Here is a 22,811-nt window from a genome sequence, read left to right on the forward strand (position 1 = left end):
ATCTTTCTCAGATCTTTATTTCTTGGTCACCCATTCCATTTTACTATCACAGAAACATGTATCTATTTATATACTTTGTATATGTGTTTATGCTCATACATGCAAATGTGTGTACCACATACATGAATACAGTGAATTTCTTTTGTCCTCCAAAAACCAGCCTCTGTATCCATGATGGAAATATCACCTCTATTGAGAATGTATAATTTATAACTTTGTTTTCAAACTTTTTTCTGATATTTACCTGTGTAGATATAATAACACCGCACAAGGGCAAAGAGCACATATTTTTGCTGAATGTCACCTCCACAGTCTACTCTAGGCATAGTAGGTTCTTGTCAAATATTGATAGGCAATAATGTTACAACATTTGGAATGGCTTCAAATTTTATATGTACTTTGAAATTTTAAAAATAATTTGCAATCCCTAAAAAGGAAAATCTGAGTCTGTTTTCCCCACAAACATTTTCTTGATTAGGCCCTCAATAAATATTTGTTAAATGAACAAATTATTTATACTTTTAGGTCACGGGAATCTGTCCTAATTTCTAGGAAGGAAATATTTGGTGAGTATCCTAGAAACTACTTGGGCAATGACTGCAGATGTTTTGCATTAGCAGTTTATTAAATGCCACCAGGGAAGACATAAACTCCCCCAAGGGACTTTCTCCTCTGAAAATTACTGTCTGGTGTCTGTGTGTCACTTGAGTCTGAGAAGGATTTCACCAGCTGACAACCAGAGGCTGGGGATATAGCTCAGCAGCATAGCACCTGCCTGGCAAAAACAAGGTCCTAAGTTTGATTCCCACTACCAAAACAAAAGAAAAAGAAAAAGAAATGAGCTAGTGTTCTGTCCAGAGGCCCTGGGTTCAATCCTTAGAATGTACTCCACACACAGAAACTGACAGCTACATTCAACATGCCTAATCCTGAAACTTCAGGAAATTTTCCATCCTCATTGATTTCTCAGTTTATTTTAAATCTTCTATAAAATAAACCCTACCATTTCCTTTAAGAGAATTTTTCACTGCATGTTATTTTTTGAAAGAAAGCCAAATGTTTATACTAGGAATTCAGTACAACCCTCCCACGTGTTCTGGGAGAGTTTTCCTGAGATCAGTTGTCCACATTTCACTTTCCTATGTCTACCACAGATAATGTACTATAATAGGAAATTCTCTAACGTTAAGAATATTGTGTTTAAACATCAAAATATCACCATGATCCCTAACCTTGACTTATAGAGGGAAGCAGTAAATCTCACCTATTTTCAAAAGATTTTGAACAAAGAGTATTATACCAAAATACCTTTAGCTAAAGCTTTGGTGTAACCAGAAAATTATCTTGCACAGAGGCGTACATTCATTATTCAAAGAATTGCTAGCTTATTCGAGCTTGTTAGTTTTAAAAATGTATTATTTGTAAATTATATCACAGGAGGTTACATTTAAATTTTCTGTCGTATTTCTCGTACCTTCATAAGAAAAGTATGATTGGATTCAGACCAGCTTTAGCAAATAAAAGCAATTTTTAGTGTAACCAAAATAGCAAATATCCAGAAAGGTGGATATTGTTTGAGTAAAAGTTCTCTTTGACCATCTGTCCCGTGGCTGTGGATGTACATCTCAGGTCTTCCCATGGGCCCTGCAACCCTCCTTTGCTGATCTCCCTGTCCGTGCATCACGATTCCCTTTGGTTTTCCTCTTAAGCGTCTGCTTAGCCCTCTACTCATCTCCCCGGCTGCCGCTTCTCTAATCCAACCTCCCACCACCTTCTCCAGGTCCCTTTTCATCTACTTTTGCTTCCTCTAGTGCCTGTCCCATGATGCAATGTTTCTGTGTGGTCTGCTATAACAAATTCTCCAGGCAGGATGGTTTAAACAACAGGAGTGTATTTCTTGCAGTTCTGGGATCCGGGAAGTAGGAGAACAGTGAGCTTCCTTCTGGATGCAGACGCCATCTTTCTGCCCTCACACGGTGTGGAAAGAGTGAGCTCTAGCCTCTTTCTTTTCTTATGAGGTCACTTATCCTATCATGAGCATGTAGACTGTTGCCTTCTCATTGCATCTTCACATCACAGAGCAAAGTGAGCTCTCTGGAATCACGTGTAAGAGTATTAATCCAGATGCAAGTATTTTCCAAAGGCATCATCTAATTCCACCCCACTGGGGAAGCAGGGCTTAAATATGTAGTGTTTGGGTAACACAAACTTGCAGTCAGTAAACTGCAACCATGGTGATCTTTAAAATACTGTGAATTTGATCGAATCAAATCCCCTAGTTAATACCTTCATTCCAAGGTTCTACACACCTCAAGGCTGACCTCTCGCCCTAATTGCATCCCATAATATTCACCTTTTGCTAAATCTGATCTGGCTGTGCCGATCTTTACTACTATACACTTCCCAGCTCTGAAGCCCTTGCCTATTCTTCCGTACTGCAACATATCCCTCTTGTCTTGTTTTGTTTTGTTTTGTTTTTGGTACCAGGAATCGAACTCAAGACCTTGTGCTTGCCAGGCAGGTACTGTGCCACTGAACTACATCCCAGGCCCAATGTATTCCTCTTGCCCAGCTCATTCCTAATGATTTTTCAAATATTAGCAAAACTTCAGCTTCTCATGAATCATCTCCCAGCCCAGGCTATGACTTGAGACTTTATACTTTAAAGACATGTTTTGTCTGGAATCTTTATCACTTTTACATTTTTATTTGTGAAATTATTTAATTAACAGTGATTTAAACCAGTCAGCATCTATGAACTGCATGTCTCTGCCTCACCACTAAAACTATCTACTCAGTAGGTGTCTGTTCAATGAGTTCAACTTTGGATGTATCTCGCATACCACTCTCCTCTCCTAGTTTATAGTGTTCGTCCAATCAGTTATCTAGAAGATAGTATCCTAACAGATCTGGAAATAGCATTACAGATAATGCAACCCACCCATCCCTATGTTATTAACACAGAGTGAAATAACACTAGGAGGCACACTCCCAATGGCCATTATGTATTAGTCCAATTTTTGTTTACTACAGCAAGATACATAAGGTAGGCTAACTTTATAAAGGAAAGAAAATGTAGCTCAGTGTTAGAAGCTGAAAGTCCAAGATCAGGAGGCCCCATTAGTTTGTCCTTTTCTGTGAGACTGAGGTGCTAATAGTGGACTGTGTAACAACTGTGATGATGTTTGTGGGAGAGAGAGATTGCAATTCCAGTCAGACTCAGGCTTTAGTACCAGTTTGCTCTGAGGAGACCTCTATTCTGGAGACTAGCACTGTGTAATGCGTGTAAAAATTAGGTCTCTGTTTTCTGGCTTCTCTGATTTTCAAGAAACAGAATCAACCCTTTTATTTTCCTGTCACCATTTTTCAGATTGACTTCCTTTCTCCATTGTGTAATCTAATCTGGGTAGAAAACATCCCATATCAAGTAAAATATGGTTGTTCTTAAGGTTATCATTCAGTCATATCTATCTAAGGAAGGCAAACTTGAAAATGCACCTTGAATGCTGCAAACGGTACAGTAAAGTATTCATCAGATATTTTAGCTCTGCCTTTTGAACCTGGTGAACATTTTGGCCCCATAGTTTAAGCCCCAGAATGAGTTTTAGTTCTTGTTCATAAACGCAGGAAGAATTAATTACACTTATATGAGTATTAGTGATGTTGATCAAGAAACAATTTACCAGTTTAAATGTCACTAAACTAGTTTATTTCCTTCATCAGTTTTTGAAACACTATATACGTAAGTCATTTTTTATGTTTTTTAAAAAAATTCTCCAAACTATCACTCTGAGATGAATTGGTATGTACAGGTAAAACAAAGATCTGGTTTATCATAAATCTATATCATAATTCCACTGGGTATAATTCCTGTCAGTGTAATTTTTCTGTGTAATGACTCTCCTGAGTTCAATTTTCCTTTGTCAGATTTTGCAAACCTAAATTTTCCTTTCAGTATTTAGTTTGTCTACAGCTGTTTTTAACGTTGTATAGTTTTCAGCACTGTGGTGTTTATTATTTTTCATAAAATCTGATTAACTCAGGTTACCTATTTAGAATTTTAAAGAGTTACAGTGTATTTGGGCTTTATAGTTAGTTTCATCAGCAATGAATTTTTGCTGCTTACCATTTAATCTCTCTCAGATTTTTTCTTCTGATTATTTCTGTGAGTGAAATTCAGTTTATGGTTGGAGTTCAGGGATGAGGGTGCCTGATAACTATGTATGAAATCCTAGATGCAATTCCCAACACCATAAAATTTAAAAAAATTATGAACACAATTTAAACTGGACAAAAATCTATTGCCTTTATTCTTCTCTCCCTTGAATATTGAGAAAATGTTTACTGTATGTCTTAGTTACTTTTCTTAGTTACTTTTGCTGAGACAAAATATCAAACCCAGTGTTAAAGGAGGGAAGGTCTATGTTGGCTTATAGTTTAGAGAGGTTTCAGTCCATAATGGGCTGGCTCCTAGGTGGGGTGGCATGGCAGATAGGCATTGCAGAGGAGATAGTTCATGGTGGGCAGAAGGCAGCTGGACAGCAAGGCAGCTTCTTTCTGTCCTTTTATATTCCATCCAGGTTACTGCCTTTTTGGAGGTACTACCCACACCCAGAGTAGCGCACCTTTAATCCCAGCATTACATCCTTAAACCCGGCATCACACACCCTAATCCAGCACCTTCAAAACGCACCACTTATGACCACATGAGGCTTTGGGGTCACATGTAGACACAAACATCAACAGCATAGTCCTCTGATTTCCTAAAGTTTTATTGTCTTCCCAGTAGAGAAAGGAGGTGTTTAGACAATCATTTGCTTAAATCAGATTGTAACCTAACAAACTTTTAGATTGCAGTCACAGGGAGTTTAGTTTGATATTTAATCTTCATTTTATAGTTGAGAGAATGGAAAGCTAGAAAGATTATAGGATCTGGCAAAAATCAGAGAAAGGCCTGGATGTCAATACCTAGATGTCAGGTATTTTGACATCCGGGACACTTTGAAGGGAAACCATGATGAAACAGAGCTCTGGACTTGAGTATCCTTTCTAGAGAGCAGAACACGGCTTTTGGTTACTATGGTAACAGAGTGCATTTGAGATTTTTTGACAAGTATACCCCCTACCTGTGCTAGTAGGAAAAAAAGGCACTGAGCTGATCTTTATGGTGATTCAAAACACTTTAGATAGATCCTGTCACATGCTTTATAAGTTCTTGATTGATTGTGTGAAATTAAGTTATTGGGCAGAGAACCAGCTAATGGAAACACATTGATGAAATCATTTTTGAGGGACATTAAATGGAATTTAAAATAAAGCTGAAATGGCTTTATGGATTTTTCAGTCAAACTGTTTATGAACATTTATTGCCAGTAAATTATGTTGTGTCAAAGAAGGGAGTAGGTAGGAATGGTTTTAATAGAAACCTTTTTGAAATAATAAAATTGAGAATAATGTATTATCCAAGAAGGGGTAGAGTACAGGATGGGAGAATTTGTCCTGATGAATCACTGTCCACTATATAGGTGTGTGAAAGTGAAAAATGATGTGAAAATGAGAAGTCTGGTAGGACTTGGAGAGAACTGTTTCTAGAAGGGTAGGTTGGGATTTGGCAAACATTATCAGAAGGCATAGCCAATAGTATTTGTTCTGATTTCAGAAAAAGATGAACACGTGGAGAGCAAGTTCATCTGCTGGGGGAGATAGTAAAGGCATTAAGGAATCAAGTGTAGACCTGAAAAACTAATGTTCATTTTCACTATCATTGAACTGTGTGACTATGGGAAAATTTCTTCACTTATCTCTCAGATTACACACCCTTGATAACAGAGATAAATAGTCCCTACCGCATAGAGTTATTCTACTCGGATGAACAAATGAAAACCTAGAGTATTTCAAATTCATAGTAATTACCTTGAAATGTTTTTTAAATCATCACCGATGAGCAGGGTGTGGTGATGCCTGCCTGTAATACCAGAACTGTGGAGGCTGAGACAGGAGGATTGCCCTGAAACAGCCTGGGCTACACAGTGAGTTTAAGACCAGCCAGAGTTACAGAGTGAGACCATATCTAAAAAAAAAAAAAAAAAAAAAAACAGACAAACAACCAAAAAAAAAACATTATCATTGAGGTCAGGATAAAGAATAGGATTCATAAACATTTTATTGCTAGCAGTGTTTTATTAAATTTCATTACTGATTGCTATGCACCGGAGATCTCAGTCATCCAAGTCTTTAGGAGACAAAGGTACTTAGAATATTTCTTCTTTTTCAGAGAAGGAAACAGCATCAGGGAAATTGAGTGTTGTGTCTAAAGCCACTCAGCAAAACTTTGCTGTCTCCCCCCAGAAAGTCATATCAATAAGGGTGCTCTCTGGTGGGGGGGTCCTCTTGGACAAAGCCTGGAAGAAACAAAACCAAAGGGTATTTTGATGGTGCATACTGAAGGAACGTAACTTGACCTTTTCTTCCACCTGACACATTCTCATTCATCAGCTGCCACATAGACCTGGGGCTGAGGAACAAGGGACTGGAGTGCTCTGGCGAGAAGTGGTCTTCAGAGTCAGAGACCAGCATGTGGATCTCTGCGCTGGCACCCACTGGATCTGTGACTGTGAGATTACATTTCTAACCCAGTCTTATGTATAGGCTCAGCAGGTTCTGTGATCTAGTAGGAAACTACAAGTCTTTGGTCTCACTTTTGTTTAAAGATATATTTTTATTTAGGCCAAATAGTATTCCTTTATTAGCACAGCTTTTTAAGTTGTATAGATAAAATTAAAATAATTTGTTGACTTGTGATTTGAATACTCATTTAAAATTGATTGCACTGCATATGGAATTTTACAACAATAAATTAGTACTTCCATAGAAATTGCAGTACCAGATGAAAATCAGTCCAGGAAAAGGACTGAGGCATGTAAAGTCAATCTAGCTAGTCAATAGATGATCATTTCCTACCTACACAGAACTTATGATCTACTTGAAGAAATGGGGTGAATGTCTGTGGGGTAAATAAAAAAATCCTACATAGTGTGTGCTCAGGGCAAAATGAGTATTGTTATCATTTCTCAAGTATTTGTTGAGTGTCTCCTCTGTGCTGGCACTGTCCTGGGCAGTTAGGATATAAAGGAAAATGATACACACTTCTAGCCAAGCATACAGCAAAAGGGCTTGTAGAGCAGAGAACATTGAAGACCTGAGCTCTAGGGTTCAAATGACATTGTCTTCTTTCTACAGACCTTTAGTGAATGTCTGTAATGTATTAGATGACTTAGTCATAGCTTTTTTGTTTCCCCTTTAAGTTTCTTAGAAGGATGGTAGAACTCAGAGCCCATACCTGCAGCTCCTTATTTAGACCTGTGAGAGTTAAGTTTAGCTGTCAAGTTGATTCGCTTGGAAGCCACCTAGAGCATTAGTAATGCATACTTAGGCATGTGTCTGTGTGGGTCATATAAGTATAATTTTGGGCCCATCGAACCTTCCTTTTGGATGCTGTGCTGCTTCCCTAGTCTGCTTCCCAGCCACTATAAACTGAGAAGCTTTGCTCTACCACACCCTTTCAACATCATGAATTGGCCTCAAAGCCAGCCAACGTAGATTCAAACCTCTGAAACCTAGAACTACATTGAACCTCTCATACTATAAATTGTGGGTATGTGGTATTTAGTCCACAATGTGAAGGCTGCCTAATACAGAAAATTGGTACCAGAGAATAGGGGTCATTGCTGTGACCATATCTGAGTATGTGGTTCATAAGCCTTTGGAACAGATTTCTGGGAGGAGTTTGATGCTGATGTATCAGTTAGTGTTACTATGGGAACAGATTTAAGAGAAAATATATGGATTTATAAGGCAGGGTTACAGTGGCCACTGAATAAGGTGTGTAAGAATGCAAAGGGCTGTTTACATGCTGTAGATAGGAAGGATCTAGTCACAAATCAAAGGTCTGATGCTGACTACAGAGTCCCATGTGAATCTATATCAGGAAGCTGAAGGTTCTTCCCTGAAAGACTAAACAGTCTGCACTGGAAATCTGGAGATGGATGTCCTACAACAAGGGTGAAGGCGGCTGAGATTAAAGGTAGAGGAAAAGTCAAGATAGCTCACATCCAGGATATGGCATGGATATTGCTGACTGCTTACAGCAGGATTTATAGCGAGAATTGGGGGTAAAAAGCAGAGCAAAAGATAGGCCACTGGAGGTATGGTTTTCTAAAGAGATTAGCACCGTGAAACAAAAACCAAGTATTTTGAATGATAATAATAAGAACGATGCCTTGAGAGCATCTCAGGAATTGGCAAGACCCATTCATCACAGGCTCAAGAATGCAAAAGTGTAAAGCCTTCAGTTGAGAAGAAAACCTGTGGACCACCTGCTTGATAAAAGCCATCTAGGTAATTGGTATCCCAAGCTTTATTTCACTGCACCCATCCATTCAGTTAGTCAGAGTCTCCCACGGCCATGGCTAGAGTGGCGTGACTACTGCTCAGCTTAGTGGCAGACATTTCTTTCCTTCATGTGATGCTGGTTGCTCAAGCATGCAGAATGCAAGGGTCAGGAGGTCATGGAGGCATCACCCGGATTTCAAACCAAGGCCTGAAGGCCAAGCAATGTGCCCTTCAGCAGTAGGTGTGTAAATCTGTGACAGTGAAGCTGAAAGTGCAGTGGAGGCCATAGGAAGTCTGAGATTCTAGGAATCCGGAACATATGCATATGAAAGCTGCAGACCATGAGTGGAGCTAACCCAAGAGAGAGGTTGTATCATGTTAGGTGGAATTATAAACTTTTTATTGTGTTTATTTGGAGTTGCTGAGTAGCTGAATGTCTCTATGCCTACTACAATTATCAATGCTGTGGAGTAGTTACAGTAAATAAATGAACTAGTGCATTATTGATGTATATGATAGAGTCTATAGTAGTCATTCAAAGTTAGCTTTGAAAAAATTTTTCACCAAGCTATTCCTATAATGACCACACATAACATTAAGCAGAAGCATTATTTTCTGATGATACTTGCAAAGTCTGATGTTCCTATCAAAAAGAGTGAATATTTTTATATTTGCTACAGAAGAAAAGGAATCAGTTCATTTTCCTGGACTCATCATTATGCCAGGATAAATATAGATTTGGAATAATAGTGGTGAATGGAGGATTTCTAGACACTACAAGCAATGCAAGAGGAGTCTAGAAATTCACACATTAATGAAAGATATTCCACCTCTTTTTACAGCATCAAAAATGTATGATAAATGTGTAAAAATAAACTTTACTTCAGAGTACAAGATAATGCTTCTGCTAAATTCAATTGGAAAACTAATATCCAATGCAATTGTCTGTGATAAACTGAGGTTTAAAAGATTTGAAAACACTTTGGGAGCATATAAATCAGATAATCACAATCTTTTATGGCTGGAAAAGTTCAGCTGGTGTTGACAAGTTGTAAAGATAAAAGCTTACAGCACAGTGAAGAGCTAAAAGTCTAGATTGGGTTGGGGATCAATGTTAATACTCAAAGTGTGAAAGTGCTGAACTCCAAATGATCCCTCACAATGCTCTGTTTTTCTACTTGACTTTCCAAAACAGAATAGTGTAGAACTTTATTTACTGAAAAAGTTTTGCTTGTCATTAGGGAAATATGACCATCTAACACACTGTGTAGATTTCCTAGGTGTGGTATGCAGTGGGAGGGCTTCAGCTGCTGTATCTGAAAACATTTCTAGTTAGATGACTGTTATTATGGTTAGTGACTGCATGTCTCCCTAAATCCTCATGCAGTCATGGGGCGGGCTTCTAAGATTTATGCTTGATCCATCATCCAGTGCTGGGATTATGGGTGTGAGTGCTACACCCAGCTAGGGAGGGTAGTTTGCATACAATGTAAGGGAGGGAAAGAGGCTGCTTGCTGCCATTCTTCCCTTTTGTGCTTGTTACTTTGTTGTTTTCTGTGGCCTTGAACCTTTGCCCTCTGCCATGTGCCACTTGGCCTTCGAGCCAGCCAAGTATGGACTGAAACCTCCACAAACTGGAAACAAAATAAATCTTTCCTTCCTTCATTGTGGGTGTCAGGTATTTTGTCTCAGCAACAAGAGAAAAGTAACCAAGACAATTGTTAATGGCTTATTATACATAAAAGTCAAACTTTATAATTTCTAGGTACCTTCCTTCCTTCATTTCTTCTTTCTTTTTTCTTTTCTTTTCTTTATTTTTTCTTTTTTAATTTAGAGAGTATTTGCCTTGTGGCCTCAATCTGATTTCGGTAAGGACATTTTAAAACATGTTCCTTGTGTTTCAAAGGTTGTTTGCATGAGTTGATTCAGGGCGGTCCTGACGCGAGCCCTGCGCCAGTGGCAAGGTTTGTGCATATGGGGCTGTGTAATGGATTTGCTACATTTAGCTCCAATCAGTGTGCTGATTGTGCCCCTAGGTGATTCCTCCAACATCTGTAACTCTGTTTGCTTTCTTCTGTTTACAGGAGCTGAGGGCACAGTTTTCCCTAAGTCTATAGAAACACCTAATGTCAGGGCAGACCCCTTCAAGGAACTAAGGTAAGCTTCTGACTTTGGCTTGCATTTATTAGTGGCTACTACCTTCCACTATACCGCTGGCCCATGATTCATTCTGAATAACAGTGATGGTGTGACAATATGACACAGAAGCTGAGAGCAGTTGGTGAATTATTGAAGATAAGATAAAACCAAAAGAACCTTTTGTTTCTGAGTACTTAAGAAAATTAAGGTTCTAGGATGAGAGACTGCTAGCTTTGTAATAATGATATTTAGATTCATTCTTTGGCAATAGAAGTTTGTGGCTGTATTTTGTGATACTACAAACCTATCTAGCTGTAAATAGTTGAACTAATCAGTAACATGTGGTGACCAGCCAGAAGAAAAGAGCTATCTAAAAGAATCTGAGGTCTTAAATGTAATATGGGTTTTTTTCTATGTAACAAGCTATCTGTTATTAAGGTTGGTATGAAAGTAGAACTACATTCTGTGGATATTCCTTGTACTTATGTTATTTCACAAATATGTAAATGTGGGACTTTTGTGCAGAAGAACTCTAAGATGCTATGCACTTACTGCCAACAACTATGTAGAAAGAAAGAGACTGATGTAGAGATACATCCTAAAAACAATTCTAGCCACCAAAGAACTACCCCTTACCCACTAAAGAAAAACACATTAAAAATGGTATGTTCAAGTCAGGCATGGTAAAACACACCTGTAATCCCAGTGCTCTGGGAGGGTGAAACGGGGATTATAAATTAGAGCCATATCTGAGCAATTTAGCAAGACTCTGTCTCTAAAATCAAACCAGTCATGTTGATACAAATATGGTTGTAACATCTAGGATATAATTATAACAAGGAGGAGTTCAGTGAATATTGACTTTCCTTCTTTTGGATAATTCTTTCAGTTAAAACCAGTCATAAATTGCCAAATGGCCATGCATAGCATTGCTTAACTACTTTCTAGTAGTCATCAGCCACTGGCAAATGTATGCGCTTTGCATGAGCCACATCTACTCTTCCATTATGCACCCTCAAGATCTGTACTTTGCTGAAACCCTAATAGCTGTGTAGGAGCTTGCATTCCCTTAAAAGAAACATGTTCTCCACAGTAGGAAAAGCATCTTCAGATGACAAAACCCACAGCATTTTTTGAGAAGCCTTTGAGAAGGTCTTTGAGAATATATGGAAATAAATTGGGTCAAAGGAAGAGAATAACCATTGTGGAATGAAAATGTTTCGGCTACATTCTCCAGATTACACAGAACACCATGAGGTTTTACATTTTACCAGCATAAACTATTTTTAGCACAGTTTCTAGCTGCCCAAGTTTCCTGACTCCCTATCAACTAGATCCTATGCTACATATCATCTACAGAAGTGGGAATCTTTGAGGCAAAGCCACCAGAGAAAACTGACCTTTTAAGATTCTTTGAGAGAATTCTTGTTCTCTATGTGCAGTGTCTCTGTCTATGATATAAGAACTCTTTCCAGACAAGCTAATGAATGAATGTTCCAGTTCCCTTCCTTTTCACCTTCCTTAACAGGAGGAAATTTCTCATAAAATTAGACAGTAATTAGTATTTTCATCCAAAAGAAAAATGCTGCGTAAAGGAAACTGAGTTGTAAATATAATACAGATTTTGTGTTTGTGTTTTTTCTCCTTTTCTATAGAAGGAGCTCTTCATTACCTGGAAGATTTGGGAAATATAAGAGGGAACAACTTAGGTTAATTTGGCTTTAAACAACAAAATAAATCACCTGCAGTGAAAGAAAAAAACTCAACCCAAGACAGAGAAAAACTCTCAAAAAATCCAATTTAAAAATGGCCAAATGATCTGAATAGTCAGTTCTCAAAAGAGGTTATACAAATAGCCAATAAATATGAAAAAAATGCTCAATATCATTAAGTACCATGAAAGCAAAGCAAACCACAATGAGAAATCATCTCACCCCAGTTAGGATGGCTGTAATCAAGATGCAAAAAATAACGATGATGGTAAGAATGTAGAAAAGGGGAACTTTCATACTTTCTTGGTGAGAACGTAGTTAATATAGTTATTATAGAAAACATTACAGCTTACAGTCCAGTTTCTCAAAAAACTAAAAGTAGAACTGCCTTAAGATCCAGCTGTCCTACTACTGAAGTATTTTTAAAAATGAAATCATCATGCCAAACAGATACCTTCCCTCTAATGATTATTGCAGGACAATTTGTAATAGCCAAGATACAGGGTCAATCATGGTGTCCTTAGATGGATGAATGGATAAAGCAAATATGGTGTGCATGGAATGTCAGTCAATCCAACCTCAGAAACCAGAAAAGTAAAAACGACTTTATTTGAGGTCTTAGGAATTTCAATTTGGGGGACAGAGATCTAGAGAGCTATAAATCATTGTTCTGAGGAAAGCAAGAAAAGTGTGATCTCATATGGGCTATTGAATGTTGGAAGGGAAAGCGTCTGCATGACTATGGAAGATGAAAACAAGAATGTGTTAAAAAAATGGAGAAATCCACAAAACAGAAATGCAGTAACCCTTTGATATGCATCTTGAGCTTCTGGGCCAATTGTAGCCATCCAGTCCTTCCAGGTGCATATAGCGAAAGGGTGGAGGTGACCAAAATTCACACCCCAGGCAGCCTCTGGAATCATGCATAACCATATATACCAGTGGCCTCCTGACTCCACTAGTAAGGTTCTTTCAAAGTTACTTTCACAGTGTAAATGTCCTTTTACTTTCACAACACAGTGGAATATTAATCATAAGAAAGAATAAAATTCTGTCATGGTGGTGACTGGATGGAAATGAAGGATGTTAAATTGTGTAAAATAATCTATACACAGGAAGATAAACACTGTGTTCTTGCTCATCAGGAAGGGTTAGAAAAGGTGAGGGAGGGGATGTAGAGGGAGGTTTGATAACAGGTATCAAAAGATAATCCCCTAAGAGGAGTAAATTCTAATGTCACATGGCACTGTAGCATGAGTATGGTTCACAGCAATTTGACATGTATTTAATATATGTTCAAATATTCTCAACACAAAAGTTGTAAATGTATAAGGAGATAGAAATGCTAGTTGCCTTTATTACCACACTGTTTGCCATAAACATGTACATTATAAATCAAAGAAAAAGGGGCAACTTACCATGTATTCATTTACTCCCTTTAAAGATTCATGTCCTAAAGAACATAGAATATTTGTTCACGGAGCATTGTTGATTTAGTACCTGTGCATAACCTGTGGAAAACACTGGAAATTACCCCCTAAAAAATCTGAAAATTTCACGACTAAATTTCCTAAATGTACTCTAGGTAAATAAAAATAAAGATTTTAGATGAGGACTACATGTTCACTGCTTAGTCTAAAGTTCTGTGTATGTTCCGTAGAGGCTAGAAATAAAGTTTTCTTATATGAAGCATGAAAATATTTTCATATGTTCTTTTGTTTGACCCTGATTTTCAAATCATGATGAGCTGGACCGAGTCGGGGATCTCCAGTATCATCATTCAGCACATCCATCCTTCTGGAATTTTTTTTTTTTTTAAATGGCACTTTGTAGGAGCGTCTCCAACTAAATAAAAATATAATCATATGTCATTCATAGATAAACCCAGACAACTTTAAGAAAGCATAATGCTTTAGGTGTATGTTTTATATCTGTGTCTCTGTGTTGTATATCTGAGTGTCTGTGTATGTTTTATATTGTCATTTATTTCATGGTGCCGTATCTCACTCTGTGCTGTTGAGTGGTACGGGTCTTGGATACTGAGTAAAAAGATTATAAACTTAGTGGTTGAGTCTCCCAGCCTCTGACTTTAAGAGCCACATCAGACTTTATAGACACATTCATGCCGGTTTGTGTTGTAGACTTAGAAAAGCACAATAGTTGAAATGAGGTCTCTAGACTGGTATTGACAGGTGGAAGAGAAGGAACTGTCTGGATGAAGCAGAGGTCCATTTCTCAGTGGCAATATAGTGGAGAGCAAAGGGCTGAGTGTCAGATGGTGCAACAAACCCTTTGCATGTCCATTAGCTAATCACACTTCTGTTAAAAAGCCCTACCATTTCCAGATTCCAAGCGTTAATCTCTTTGTATTATTTCACTTTTGTGCTAAAATAATTTTAAATTTAAACCAGAGTTGCACTAATTACATGTAATCTTTCTCATATCCCCTTCACTCAGCTTTCTCTAATTTAACAACCTACAGTACTATAATATCATACTCTCTATTAAGTTTGTTTAAAGGAATGAAATCACATAAATGTCTTATAAATTAATAATATAAATACAAGTTTAACAGAAATGCAGTTTGTTGAGATGTAAATTTAAGGATCTTTAAAGCTCTCAATAGATGTCTTAGTTACATTCTCCTCAGTGAGATGCAGTACTTGACCCTTGAAAATTAATGGAGGGAAGGAATTGTTTGGTTCACAGTTTATAGAGGCTTCAGTCCACAGTTGGCTGGCTCTAAGGCATGGGAGATGGGCATTGCAGAGGAAAAGGAGCTCATGACATGGCAGTAGGAAGCAAAAAGAGGGGCAAAGGGAGGAAGGAATGAGATAGACCCTTTTAGTCTTTGCTAAATATTTGTAAATAATCTAGAGTTGAGCTCAAATTCACAAAAAAGTGCTTGCTTTTTTCCAGACAAATAGTAAAGTCACAAAGGCCCATACCACATGTCTCTCTCAGGCAGCGTTTGTTGACTTTAGCCCTGCTCGGTAATTCTGAAATAATGACATGATGTTCCAGATTCAAAGCTGTACTTATAAATATACGCAACAGTACACCTGTCCCTTAAAATAAGAAAAAACAAACTTGAATAGAAATTGGATTTTAATAAATTCATGATTATAGAATGTGAATAAATTAAATGTGCACTTGTTCACTTTTTCTTTCTCTTAGAGTTTATATAGAGATAAATGGAAAAATCACTGATCTAAGACTGTTCATGATCTGAAGCAAGAAATAGGCCACTCTGTTTTGCATATGTTATTTCTATGAGAACAGAGGCTGTTTTGAATGCCTACTTTCCTTGAAGGGTTCTTTCAACAATGAAGTTTCCTTGTAGAATTCTAATCCTACAAGAACATGAAATAGTCTGTGAAATCTCATTTCACAGCCACATGCCTTGGCAAATGTGAAAAAAAGGAGAAGATCATATTAACTACTACATTCATGTACCCAAAGATGTTCCTCTAAATATCCCCCAAAGTTTGGAATGAACCATCAAACAGCAAGAAGCCAAAAGATCCTTATGAAGGAATTCTCCACATCTTACTGAAGCATTATGCTGATGTATTCTTGCTTTACATACAATTATAATAAGGATTGTAACCTGATTTTCCAGCTCATTGAGGATTGGGGATTGTGCTCCAAGTATATGCTAGATACTAATAAAGAAGTCATGTCCTAAACACGTGGAACACAGAAATAAGTAATTATTCAAATAGTTTTCACTTAAGAGGACTATAACAGAAATAGAACCTCTAAATATAATAGTGTGTGATAATTTCTAAGCCAGAGATAAGAACCAAGTCAGAGGAAACACAGAATAACAAAATCTACTTAGGTAAGTTTGCTTTCACGTCTGTTGAAAGAAAAGATAAAGGTAAAAGTCAGTAAATAGATTTTAGGATTCAAACAGAACAGATCTCTAAGGCCATTTAGTATTGGGGCTGTCTTAGTTACTTTTCTCATTGCTGAGAGAAAATACCCAGCACCCACAAGTTAAGAAAGGAAAGATTTATTCAGCTCACAGTTTGTAGAGCTTTCAGTTCATCGCTGGCTGGCTCCAAGGCAGGATGACATGACAGAAGGTCATCACAAAGGAGAAACAGTTCATGGTGGGCAGAAGGCAGGAAGGAATTCAACTAGCAAAGAGGAAGTAGGCAGCAAGTAGCAACCCTCTTTCTGTCCCTTATATCCATGCTACATGCTGTTAGGGTGGGCAGCACTCACACCCAGGGAGGCTCTTCCCACTATCCACACTGCTAACTATGCCAGCCCAATCAGTGGACTCATGTAGTAATCACATACCCTTAATGTCAGTGTGTACCTGGCTGTAAGTCTCTTTTTCTCTCCACCTCTCTCTTAATATATGTTTTTATACAATTTTAGAAGTCAGACTATCGACTACACAGTACTAGTATTTCTAGTACTGTTACTTTTGGTGGTGGTAATGGTGTTACCAAACATCTAATTAATTGAATGCTGAGGCTCTGACAAACTGCTCTGGTGGCTTAAATTTATAAATCACTGGGAGCCAATAAATATTTAGCTGGCTAAGGACATTCCAAAAAAACACATTCTGTACCCAGCCGCCTCTGGAAAAGCCCTACTTATGACTATGTGAGACTTTGGGAGGACATCTAGACACAAATAATAACAGGGGAAAATACTCCAACATATTTCTGTAGCTCTTCAAATCAATCCTGCGTTTTTACAAAAATGGTGGTGTGGAATGAATTTTTGTGTGACAGTTATGTTCTTTAGTAAACTGTGTGAAGGCAATTTCAGATATGGTTGCAAAAGACTGTTGAAAATTGTAAAAATTAGTATGTCACACAGTTTAGGACTCAAAAAATATACTAAACTCAAACTTATTAACACGGAACTTAGCTACTGTTTTCTTCATCTTAACAAGGTTCCATTAGAAAAGCAGAAAAATTCAAACATTATGGACTTGAACTTTCTGAAGGTATTTTTTGTTTGTTCTGTTTTGCTATTTAATGGAAAGTACAAAATTTAAATTCTTAAATTCCTTTGGGAATGTGTGAGATTTAATACCTGTATATATCATAGGGAAATAAGACTTAGACAAGGCTCACACAAGTTGACAAAAATAAATTTATTTCTTCCTTTAATTTTTTTTGGAATGTCCTCAGCCAGCTAAATATTTATTGGCTCCCAGTGATTTATAAATTTAAGCCACCAGAGCAGTTTGTCAGAGCCTCAGCATTCAATCAATTAGACGTTTGGTAACACCCTCCATTACCACCACCAAAAGTGACAGTACTAGAAATACTAGTACTGTGTAGTAGATAGTCTGACTTCTAAAATTGTGTAAAAACATATATTAAGAGAGAGACTGAGAGAAAAAGAGACTTATAGCCAGGGAAGTATGCAAAAGTAAAGACACGGACCAACACCATTCAGTCCCATTGTGTAAGAAATCCCTAAATTTTCCCCATTTTGAACATTTTATGGACATGTTCTATTATTTTCTTTTATTCTTTTCCTTTCCTTTCCTCCATCCCGCCAGTATTCCATATACTAAGGTTGAGATTTTCAATTTTGTTTTGTTAGGATTCAGAATTATGTGGTCCTATAATACAAATAACAAAGTGATTTAAAGGAAAGATGAAAAAATACAATGGATAGCATAGTTACTCAAGGGTTATACAAAATAGTAGAATTGGTAATATTGTCTAGATTTGTCAACAGTCTATACTTAGAATGTTTCAGTTTGGCCTCAATGCGTGTCTGCTTTGTGAATTTGGGAATATGCCTTGACTTCTCTGAGCTTCAGTATCTAGAATATTGGAAGAAGGCAGTGAATATAAACTGTCTTCATTCAGTGCTCAAGAACTCAGATAGGGGTTCCTAGAGTTTAAAATTTCATCAGCCAGTAAAGTTTCCATCAGGTTATGATAACTAAACATCCTTTTTCAGTGAAAGGTATAAACAAAAATGACTAGTATAGGAACTATTAACAATAATGTATAAAAGTTTATTTCAACTGAGTCAATATAACAGAATAAGTCACACAAATTGTATCCACATGACTGCATTAACACCTCATTCTGTTGCCTTTGTTTGGTTGGGTTTTTTTTACGAAGATGCAAGTGAGAGCATCACAGCTCCTCTCTTCACACATTTGATAGTGTCTACCCAGGAAATGTGGAAGTGTGAAAGCCACAGACTTAGACATAAAGAGGGCTGTAGAGAGCCCTTCCCTGTCCTTGTCTTGGTCCAGGAAGCTTATATTTATAATCCCATGAAAAAGTTATTGGAATTCTAGTGAGTTAATTCCAATCTACAACTTCAGTGCAACCCATGGTGAGAATGAAGACATGAAAGGATATTTATTGTTATGGGGAGCCAAGGGATCCTAAGTCCAGTTACAATGATGGCTAGCTGGAATAAAGGCTGACCCTGGGTTTTATTAATTCATGAAGAAGGGAGTGGTTTGAGGATGAGTGATTCTGAGAATGGCAGGAAGTAGGTAACTGCAGGAGCTGGGCTAGGTAGGAGGCCTGAAATCCCCTCGGCAGAGAGAAGAATATGCAGAAAGAGTAATCTGCAAACACAACTGAGGGTAGTGTGTGATGTTTTGGGGTTGGTGCTTCAGCTCTGATGTGTAATCTTTTATGCCCTGGGAAGTCACAGCCTCTTATCTGAGGGCTGATCCCAGCTGACAGCATGGAGCAAAGCTGTCCATTCCACCTCACCCTGGCTCACACATTTTATTTGGGAGCTACAGGGGGCCAGGAAACACTGCCCTGTTGCCTTTGCTTCAAAGACTACACATCAGCAACTCAGCTGGACCAAGCTGCATTGCTTAAGGCCAATTGAGGGGATAAGGAAAAGTCCTAGCCAGCTCTGCACACATCAATACATGGAAATAGGGACAGGTTGAGCAAAATGGAAACAACTGCTGCTCCTTCAAGCAAGGTCAACCAGGTGGTCCTCTACAGAAGGCCACTCAATTATGAGGCCATCCTGTTTGAAATCCCCAAATTAGTATATTTGGTCTCCTTTTCAGACAAATCGCCAGGCATGGTGGCGCACACCTGTAATCGCAGCACTGGGGAACCTGAGGCAGGAGGAATACCATGAGTTTGAGGCCCACCTGGGCCATATAGTGAGTTCAAGGCCAACCTGAACTACATAGTGAGACACTACCTGAAAAAAACAGAAATAAAAAAGGTTAATTTATCTCTCTGTGTATCACTCTCACTCCTTCCTCCTTTTTCCCGATGACTGTCAGTTGCATACTTTGATTTTTATGTACATCTTTCTCTTTCCACTTTTATCCTTAATATTTCTCTGGGATCCGCTCCTCAACATACAGGAGAAACAAATGGGACCAAAAAAAAAGAACAAAGTCAGTATCTAAAATATTTTCAGACTGGCGCTGGTAGCACATGCCTATAATCCCAGCACTGGGGAGTCAGGAAGATCTCTGTGAGTTCAAGGCCAGCCTGGGCTACAAAGTGAGTTCAAGACGAGGCTGAACTGCATAGTGAGACCTCGTCTCAAAAAGATAAAAGAAAAGATATTTTCGTTTCCTTCCTTGACCCATTTACTAAAATCTCCTACTTTAAAAATGTATTAGAAATTGCACTTTGAAAATATTAAGCATGTGTCTTCTGTGTCCATTTCTTCTATGTTACAGTTCTGCCATTAGACTGTAGGGAAGGCTGGATGGCAGAAGAATCAGGGGACATTCAGGGGAGAACATAAGGGAAGTCTCACTCAGAAATTTAAAAGTTTTGGGGCTGGGGATTTAGCTCAGCGGCAAAGCGCCTGCCTGGCAAGTGCAAGGTTATGAGTTCGGTTCCCGGTACCAAAGAAAAACCAAAAAAAAAAAAAAAAAAAGAAAGAAATTTAAAAGTTTCACCATCTCTTATGATGTCTGGTCAGTTTTAGGTAGAAGGAGATAGTAAACGTAAGGAAAGCAAGTGGTGAAATATGTGTCCTGGTTACTTATTTTTTCTGAGTTATGAAGTCAAGAAGCCAATTAGATGGGTCTTAAGGAAATCAAAAACAAATGGTCATTTCACACTTACATCTGAGATTTTGGGAGGAGGCCAGAGCACAGAGTGAACCCCCAGTCACCTGGGCTTTTACATGGGTATGGAAGAAAGGGGGCTTAGGTTAGCCTCTTACATCTTTCAATCCTAGAGAAAGTGGAGGTGCTTTGCAGAAGGGCCCGTAGGAGTCTTTTTTAGGAATGCAGGTAGGTAAGCTTCCAGGGAGATCCCCTTCGGGGCCTTAAGACACCAAGCAGAGAGTCCACCTTAGAGTTGGGACAGGAGGCACGTCCCAACTTTATGGCTCATACTCAAGGAGTGCTGAGTGGGTACAGACAGAACCAACCAGAATTGAGCCTGGGTTGCTAGCCAGCACCTGATGCTGATCAGAAGCACTTCTAGAATCTGAAGTTTCTTTATTGCTGTTACCAGGAGGTCACATAAGCCCTTTCCCCTCTGTCTCCAAAACAATATCCGAAAGAGACAAGAAATTTGAAAAAAATGATAATTTAAGAGAAAGTTTAAAGTTTTTGATCACAGGTTGTCAGAACAGATTCAATTTAACTTTTGCTAACAATCCATAAAGATAAGATGTTTGACAGAAAACCTAAGTTAGATAAGAAAAGAAAGAATTACCACCTGCTTTGCATAGCTAAAATTAGTTTATCAACTGGTCAGCCTTGTAGGAGAGGCAGTTATGCCAGTTCCAAAGGGTCTTACTTGGCTGTGCCATGTTGTAAAGGCCGTGAGTCTTCCCTCTGTGTATCTTGTGGGAGCTGTGAATATGGTCAAAGGAAAAAACAAGCTCTTTGAATCCATAATTAGGCACCTGCTGTTAAGGACTTTATTTGCAAGCCTTAATTAAGTATTAATTATACCTGTAGTCCACATAGGTTGCTACAGTCCACAGTGGTTGCTGTAAACATCCTCCCCAAAAGCGATTTCAGGTTTTAATCTTCTAAACTCAACTACATATTGGAGGAAATGCCTTGACAACAAAACCATTTCACTAGCCTCTTTCAAAAACATTACTATCGTCATTAGCCTATCTATGAAAGCTAGAATCATCAATAGCATGCATTGGGGTACCTGATTTGACCAATCATCAATCGCTCTTTTTCAGCTGACTGAGCGAGACAATGTAATGACGTCATTAGCATAGATTAATTTTTACTGTAATTATTAAAATGAAAAAGAAGCCCTCAAGAAAGGATAAAACCATATGGAAGGTTACAAAATTAGATTCTTATCCATTTGATCCATTATTGTGGGATCTTAAAAATAACTGCTGAACTCTAGTCTAAGAGCAGAATAAGCGTGCATGTTTATTTTTCAAAATTTCTCAATTATAGGTACCTTCTGTCTTAAAAATAGAGTACTATGACTTTGTTATTGTGTTCATCTTGATTAAAATATCAGCTGCTGTCATTTATCATTTAAACTGTGTAGAGTATATTGTTCTATTATTGTTAAGAAACACACAATTGCTTTTGACCCCTCCCCCTGTAGGGTGTCTCTGCTGGGTGTATAGAAAGAAAATCTTAATTACAGTCTTCATGATCCTGGCTTGAAGCCAGCCTTGTTTTATTCCATTTATAACCTATTCAAAACAAAGGGTAATGGAGTTTAAGGGAGTAAGGTGATAAGAGTTCTTACCTAGAATAAGTTGAGGACCAGAAGTGAACTAAAAAGAAATCAGCCAATGAAAAACTTTTTCTTGATCTACAGTTTTCCAGGGTTTGCTAGAAAGCAACTCTCAGAGAGAACTAGGTAAGCTTACCAATTTCCTGCTCATGGCTTCTGGGCTCCATGAGGCCAAATGTCACTTCCTCCTGTGCTATTTCAGTGGGTCCCACTGACTTGGAGAAAATATCAAAACAGAAGCCCTCATGTGGACTAATGTGACCCACCTGACCTCCCCCTTTATCCATTCCCCCTTTCCAGCCAAATCTCCCTCTTTGTCTGCTCTCACTATATTTTCCATTTCTTCCACTTTTAGTCCATGATTTCATATTTTAACTTTCAAAAATTACCTATTCTATGATAGTCCCCTTTTATAACATCCTATGTTAATTGCAGAGATGGTCTATCACTTCTTTTTTATTATATAAATAATAGTTTCTTGTATCCTCCATGTATCTCTATTATATAGAGAATGTAGAAATGAGTATATATACACATACATGTATACAATTGATCTCAGGTCTCAGGATTTCTGATCAGAGCTTTAGCAAATGCTTGGTGGGTGATTCATGCATGACTTGATTTTCTGAGTGAAGCACTTCAAACCGCTTGGAAAGTTTGGGTATACAGACGGAACTAATCGCATGGTGGGCTTTGAAAAGGGGCGGTCAGTTGGAATTTTTAAAAAAATATATTTTTAGTACATGTTTGTAGGTGATGCGGTGTACGATCTGGGCAGTGGTTACATGTACAGACCATGGCTTCTTTCTTTATTTAATTCCCTTCCCCTCCCTCCCTCCTCTTCTAACTCCCCTACCCATTTTTTCATTCTAGTTGTTATTAGTCTTAGTTCATG

The 22,811-nt window shown here is 38.0% G+C and overlaps 1 protein-coding gene across 2 annotated transcripts in view; it reads left to right on the forward strand.

Annotated features, from left to right (window-relative positions):
* Sgcd (sarcoglycan, delta (35kDa dystrophin-associated glycoprotein)) overlaps positions 1–22,811 on the forward strand; it is a 546,765-nt gene that overhangs the window by 436,857 nt on the left and 87,097 nt on the right. For both annotated transcript variants that reach the window (XM_013508746.1, XM_005376219.2), the window contains exon 6: positions 10,476–10,548. In XM_013508746.1, the coding sequence (XP_013364200.1) occupies positions 10,476–10,548 (73 nt within the window). The remainder of the gene's footprint in view (positions 1–10,475; positions 10,549–22,811) is intronic.

Source organism: Chinchilla lanigera, unplaced genomic scaffold (assembly GCF_000276665.1).
Source record: "Chinchilla lanigera isolate Chin_1 unplaced genomic scaffold, ChiLan1.0 scaffold00007, whole genome shotgun sequence".
Classification (NCBI taxonomy): Eukaryota; Metazoa; Chordata; class Mammalia; order Rodentia; family Chinchillidae; genus Chinchilla; species Chinchilla lanigera.